Source organism: Telopea speciosissima, chromosome 1, assembly GCF_018873765.1.
Source record: "Telopea speciosissima isolate NSW1024214 ecotype Mountain lineage chromosome 1, Tspe_v1, whole genome shotgun sequence".
Classification (NCBI taxonomy): Eukaryota; Viridiplantae; Streptophyta; class Magnoliopsida; order Proteales; family Proteaceae; genus Telopea; species Telopea speciosissima.
In genome coordinates this window covers 26,520,036-26,526,771 of record NC_057916.1, presented here as the reverse complement: position 1 = coordinate 26,526,771, position 6,736 = coordinate 26,520,036, and the positions used below count along the sequence as shown (strand labels likewise).

Below are 6,736 nucleotides of genomic sequence, written 5' to 3'. Positions count from 1 at the left end.
AAAAAAAAAAACACGGATTAAACGTGGAGCCGCTGCAAAATCAAGAGACAGTGTAAACATCAGAAAATGACATATTTTGATAAAGACTTCAAAACTTAAAAGAAAATTCTAGCTACCCAATTAAAATCAGAAATAGTACCAAATCCCTTGACATCCCAGGCTTTATTGGATGATTCTACACGGCATCTCTGTTTTACTTTCTAAAAAAATCACAGAGGAGGCAATTCAGTGAATACCCATCTCGCACAACAATCATGCATCAAGTCAATCTCTGAGTTAAAGCGAACAGGTTAAGAAATGAATATATAAAACTCCAGAAGTTCAAGGTAAAATAGTTCTTTTTAAGCTACTGGATTTATTAAAAACCTGAAAACCAATCTACCCCACTTCCTACTTCCTCTGGAAGCCACGTTTCAAATAATTGATGCAATATAAAATCTTCTGGTAGTGGTAGATTACTCTCTGAAAGGATCTTAAGATTCAAACCCAGTAAGGTGATTCTTCAGGTGGGCTTAGGGTTCATATTTTATAGAACCCTCATTCTCAAATCTCTCTAACCAAAAAAAAAAAAAAAAATTCTCAAATCTCAAACCTACTAGTTTAGATTTTAGTTCTGGCATATGGATAATGTCAAATATGTTACTGTTTCAGCTTTCCAGGGATGTTAGCAGGGATAGCAGCGGTGTTGGTGGTGGGTTTTCTGGGATGGGCTTATCAGACCACAAAGCCTCCTCCTCCAAGGATATGCGGAGCCCCAGATGGTCCTCCTGTTACTTCACCTAGAATCAGACTCAGTGATGGAAGACATCTGGCCTACAGAGAGAGTGGAGTCCCTAAGGATGAGGCCAAGTACAGTATCATCGTCGTTCACGGCTTCGACAACTCCAAAGAGTTCAGTTTGCCTGCATCCCAGGTAAAGTACCTATCTATCACTCAAATTGAGATTATTTGTTGGGTTTGCATTTAATATAATGTTAGATACAGTGGGCAAGTGCCAGCCATGGAATTTCTTAAGAGAAATTTTATGTAAGTAACTAAATGAAGATGTAGAAGAAATAGGATTGATGCAACCTCACTGTATGATCAATTTCTACCTGCAGAAATGGTATTCTAGGCCAAAATTGAGTTGGGAGGGTTGATGGGTGGAGATGACAACAGAGATCTGTAATCTGTTTATTGTCTTTCACTCCAATTCTATTATCAAGATATGCAACCAACACAATATAGATAGAGAGACTAATAAACAGAGTTACAAGTACCATGTTAAACATGATGTCTGTTTATATTAAAAATGAATTAATGTGTGTTGAATCTTACTATGATACTGTTGGCAGGAACTTATAGAAGAGTTAAGGATATATTTTCTATCATTTGATAGAGCTGGGTATGGAGACAGTGATCCAAACCCAAGGCGGTCGGTGAAGAGTGAAGCATTTGACATTCAAGAACTCGCTGATCAGTTGGATATTGGATCAAAGTTTTATGTGATTGGGGCTTCTATGGGAGGCTATGCTGTTTGGGGTTGCCTTAAATACATACCACACAGGCATGATACTTGGGAATTTAGGATTTGATTTCTCCTATAACTTCATCCTGTAATAACATTCTCTTTGAATATTTTCTCAACCACACTTGCAGGCTAGCAGGTATATCCTTAGTAGCGCCTGTGATAAACTACTGGTGGCCTTCTTTGCCTGCTAATCTATCAAGAAGTGCCTATAGAGAGAAGTCGGTGCCAGACCAATGGGTATTTAGGATCGCGCACCATGCCCCTGGATTACTATACTGGTGGGTAACTCAGAAATGGCTGCCTCCTGCCCCTCTGCTTGAGGGTCATCCAGTAATTTTTAGCAGTACAGATAAAGAGATCTTGACGAAGATGTCAGACACCATAAGGCCTGGTCAGGTAGTTACTCTTCCTGTGCATTACACGTTTCAACTAAGTTTACTTCACATTTGTATCATCTGCATTAATTAGAGATCTGTGTGCTTATATGATTGCTATCAAATATGTTCATAGATGGTGTGTTCAATTAGTCACTAAGCAATTCATGTTCTGTGATGTTGAGATGTATCGGGTTGTTTGCTGCCTTCTTCGTTTGCCTTTTTACTTTGATTGCCATGTTTAACATGTGATGATTCTCCCCATCTTCTCCTTTTGTTGGAATATAAACACCTGATAACTTTGCAAGGTGTATTTGTGAGGAAAATTATGTTTTTAATTTTCAGGATAAGGTTCGACAACAGGGGGTGTTCGAATCTCTGCATCGAGACTTGATGGTTGGTTTTGGCACTTGGGACTTTGATCCTATGGATCTAAGTAACCCATTCCCTCAAAGCGAAGGCTCTGTTCACATCTGGCAGGGTCATGAAGATAGAATGGTTCCATCTCTACTGCAGCGCTATGTTGCTCATAGGCTCCCTTGGATCAGGTATCATGAGGTTCATGATGGTGGGCATTTGTTCATTTATGACGGAAGCTTATGTGAGGCCGTCTTGAGAGCACTTTTGCTTGGAGAAGAGCCTTCTTCTATCTTACTAGACTAGTTAAATTGAAGTGGTTTGTATGCTATTAACTAAAAAGCATAAGTGTCACATGACATAATTTCTATATATATTCCATTGGTGACAAACCAGTGAGAAATTGGAGATGATAGGGATATACAACTATTGCATTCTTGTGATAATCTAGTTTCATGTTTTGGATCGCATTGATAATTTTGCAACACACATGGACTATTTCAAGAATAATTTCTGTTCTGAGAAAAAATGTCACAACAGCAAAACATTAAGCAACAGATTCTCTGTAATCCACATATAAGCTTCAATGCAATTTTGTGTCCAATGGTGCTATACACTGATACTATGAGCTCCAGCCATCAACCATTTACCTGCAAAACTATCAAGAGAGGCTTAATGGAAATGGTTGTGGACGAGTTGATCTTTGGGGACTTTGTTATGTAGTCCAAAGAACTCAGAAATGGTTTCTTTCATCTACTGTTGCCCACAGGAGAATGGCAACTCTTAGCTAGTGGCTAGCCTCTCTGTGCACATGAACACCCTCTTCTAGTTCAGGCATGAAATCTGAGTTCTCTGCAAATGCAAGAATCACAGCTCTGCCTTTTATGACCCAAAAAAACTGAATCACCTCAAATATAAAAGATGCTCAAGACCAAAGAGCCCAGGGCTGCCATGCAAACACCCATCAAATGCAAGCAGGGAACTCTGTCATACATGATTCATTGTATCTCGAGTTATGCCTTAGAAACCTCTGAAGTGTGAATCCATTCTGTTTTTAGAGTAACTTGCATTGGTTCTGTGGGGTTTGAAGGGTACCATTAGTAATGGAACCAGAAGGTGGATGTAGCTGAATGTTGACCCTTGGAGTGGATATTATAAAGCTAAGAGTGGGATTAATGAATCATGAATAAGCTGGCTATGGAAAAGCAAGTAGCCAATTACACGAGATGGCAGATCCATGAACTTGAATTTTGAAAACTTTCTTATTGTTTTTTAGTTTAGGAAAGTTAACAAATGATGCAACCTTTGTTGTTTAAATTCAAGTGGAGTTATACATGAGCTTCTCTAATTCTTTACTTTTGAGGATTTTCCATGGAATCCTTTCCATTTCACAACTGACCAATCTTCCAATTTTTGGCTTCATACAGTAACTATAGATCCTTAAATTCTCCTATATACACATCATTGAATCGCTTTACTTACGGTAGTGTCTACGTCCCAAAAAAAGAACAAAAAAAAAATTTTGTGGGAGTGTTTGAATGACGCCACACTATAGGTGTATTTAGAATTTGAAACCTTTTAACTCCCTTTTGTCTTATTCTGAAAAAGTTTTTAAGATAGATCTACAAAAGGGTTTTTAAAAATAAGTTGAAAATGATCTAATGCACATTTTTTCAAGTATAATGTGACATGAAACTATTTTTATTTATTTATTTATTTTTGGATGAAACAAGAACAAACTTTATATTAGCAAAGTGGGGAAATTACAAATTGGTTAAAGTTCAGGGAGTTAGTCCTAATCATCATAGATAACCCAAAAAAAATATAGTTATCCCAAGACATGAACAAAACTACAATTCCGAGCATCATTCAAAATATCAAAAAGAAGGGGGACTAAGATCCACGGCCATGGTCGGTCTTTTGGTTGAGGAACAAAAAGTAAAACATTTCACTCGAAGTCCAGATTTCCTGCAGCTTGAGGTCCACAGCTTGAGCTCTCTCAACTCCTTTCTTCATTGCCAAAATGTCTGGTTCTAGCAGGTGATGTGCTTCCATTTTCCCTATATCTGCCAAAATGATTTTTCCATGTAGAATAACACAAAAAACCCAGGCCGACTTGTCTAGTCCCGGTTCAAATGATCAGGTACAACACAGAATAGGATTGTCTGAGTATATAATATTGTGCGAATGAAGTAGTGAAACATGTTTGACATGATACTATTAGTCTATTACTCCTACTGGGAAAAAAAATGTGTTTCATATCAAAAGAGTAAAAACATAAGATTACAAATTATTTGACACATTGAGGAATGTAAATAAGAAAATCCCTCAACTAAATCCCATTACTTGACAAAAGCATTAATACTTCCCGCATCGTGACTATCCCGTTTAAGTAATCGGTCCTCATAGGCTAGGCATGGTCCCATTTATAAATGGGCGGTCGGGTACTGATCTATAATCGGACTTGTACTAAATGGGCTAAACCTACCTATAAACGGTCATACTAAATGGGCTATAATCGGACTATGCAAGTGTAGTCCATAGAGCTCCTAATGAGATTCAATTCTATGTGATTAAACAAGAACTTACCTGAGAGAATGTTCTTCACTGGGTTAACGGACATTCATAAGTAAATCTCAAATTTATTTAGAGCTCTGTGGCTCTCAATCTCAATGAACACACAAATGACGACATTTCGAACAATATAAATAACCTTGATTATGTGCTTCGTTTATTTTTTGCCATCAACTTCATAGTGCAATAATATACAATTATCAATTCTATGTTTTTACTCTGCCCATAAAATGGTACTTTTTTTTTACTACGTAATGCAAGATGATAAATTAATTAAGGAGATTAAAAAATGATATATTTTGAATAAAATAAAGACTTCATGGGATAATTAGGATAAAATAAACCAATCCATAATCGGACTTAAATGTGTCGGGCTCGATCAGACGCCCATCATCCATCCTCTTGCATCGTGACCGACATGTTTAACTATTGTGTCAGACTGGTTTCGAACTTTCACTGGTCAAGATAGGTCGATCTTACCAGTGCGGGCTGAAAATTGACACTTATTTCACATAAATCAATCAGAATTCACAACTCATAATGATTAGTCACTTTCCACTTGTAAAGAAAATTCATTTTTACTAGTCTTGAATAACTTTTGAAAATAAGACAAGACAATCAAAAGAAGATATGGTTGCACGCTAGCAAGAGCATCTCTAGTGGTTCCTGTCCACCGTTCCCAATCAACCTATCAAGAGTTGCCCACAGAAGGCAGCTAGTGCACGACCAATGGGCATTAAGGGTTGCTTACCATACGTCCATACCCCATCCTTGCTTTACTGGTGGCTGACTTTTTTTTTCTGGTAAACAGATTTTATTACCGGCGGAACAAAGTTCCACAAATATCAGCATACAAAGGGAAAATTATCGCCCCTAGTACTAGGGGCGCTGCTGTGCGCATCGTGTGGCGCAGCAGTGCCCATGTGTGCACAATGGGCCCCACCATGCACACATGGGCGCTGCTGCACCACACGATGCGCCCAGCAGCGCCCAAAGATCCCATACAAAGGGAGAGAGATAAAGTCTGGAGGAAAGATAAAGATTGGTGGAGAAGCAGCTAGTCGAACATGTAGTAGTCACTCAACTAGCTTGAGAAGGACAGATTTAAAAAAAAAATTCCATTGAAAGAAATGCAACGCATGACATGAAAATGAAGCAAAGTTGTTATGTCTATGTTCAAAATTTTGATCTCATCTGAAAACTAAAATTGCAGGATGAGAAGGTTACGTCCCCTTTTTCCCTTATAATGGGTTTTCTCAATTTTAATCCCTCTACTTTGGGAATCAGTAATTTTCTGGGCTAGATGTATCTAAATTCACCATGCATACGGGTTTGCATATAAGAAACCACAAGCTCAAGTCTGATCAAATCCCACCTTCACCCTTCTTCTAATCCTCCAACCAAGTACTTCTCAAAGCACTATTTCTGACTTTCTGCCGAGGGGCGAGTAAAATTCAACATAATCGGGAACATTACAGTGATATAGAAAATAAAAATCTTGGACCATTTAGACAGCTGTTTGGGGCACAAAGAATTTTTCACATATCTTGTTTTGAGGAGATCAAGAATTAGAATCTCATACAACTCAAACAGTGTGTTAAGTTAAATCCGCCTGATCATGTGATCAGGATAAGGTATTTTTTTACTATATATACTGGATGATCAAGAAAATGTGGAGTAAAGCAAAGAAAGTAAACTGCAGATCATACAGTGGACAATCATCTGATCATGAACCAATTCAATCTCTGAGATAGGATCTAGGGATAACAGTACCCCGGTGGTGCTCCTAAACTGAAGCAGAGTCGCACTGGGTACTTGACTTGATCAATGCAAGTAGCCCTCCAAGTTCTCAATTGGTCCTAATAAAAGCCAGCGACCGACAATGAGTGCCTTATTCACTTTCGGGTATGACCGGCTACAC

At 38.2% G+C, this 6,736-nt stretch overlaps 1 protein-coding gene across 2 annotated transcripts; it reads left to right on the top strand.

Annotated features, from left to right (window-relative positions):
• The first annotated feature begins 379 nt into the window (after positions 1-379).
• LOC122665334 lies at positions 380-2,773 on the top strand. 2 transcript variants are annotated; one of them, XM_043861463.1, is made up of 5 exons: positions 380-506; positions 660-913; positions 1,335-1,546; positions 1,639-1,906; positions 2,230-2,773. In XM_043861463.1, the coding sequence occupies exons 2-5, from the start codon at positions 662-664 to the stop codon at positions 2,545-2,547; spliced, it is 1,050 nt and encodes a 349-aa protein (XP_043717398.1). In that variant the 5' UTR covers positions 380-506; positions 660-661; the 3' UTR covers positions 2,548-2,773. The 2 variants fall into 2 exon arrangements, with proteins under 2 accessions (XP_043717398.1, XP_043717390.1); XM_043861455.1 differs by having other exon boundaries at positions 426-506; positions 652-913.
• Positions 2,774-6,736: the final 3,963 nt, after the last annotated feature.

Bases quoted from the DNA above. Each gene is read 5' to 3' on its own strand.
- LOC122665334 (XM_043861463.1), top strand. From the start codon at position 662: ATGTTAGCAGGGATAGCAGCGGTGTTGGTGGTGGGTTTTCTGGGATGG. The intron at 1,547-1,638 runs GCATGATACTTG...CCACACTTGCAG, and splicing joins CTTAAATACATACCACACAG to GCTAGCAGGTATATCCTTAG. The intron at 1,907-2,229 runs GTAGTTACTCTT...TTTAATTTTCAG, and splicing joins ACACCATAAGGCCTGGTCAG to GATAAGGTTCGACAACAGGG.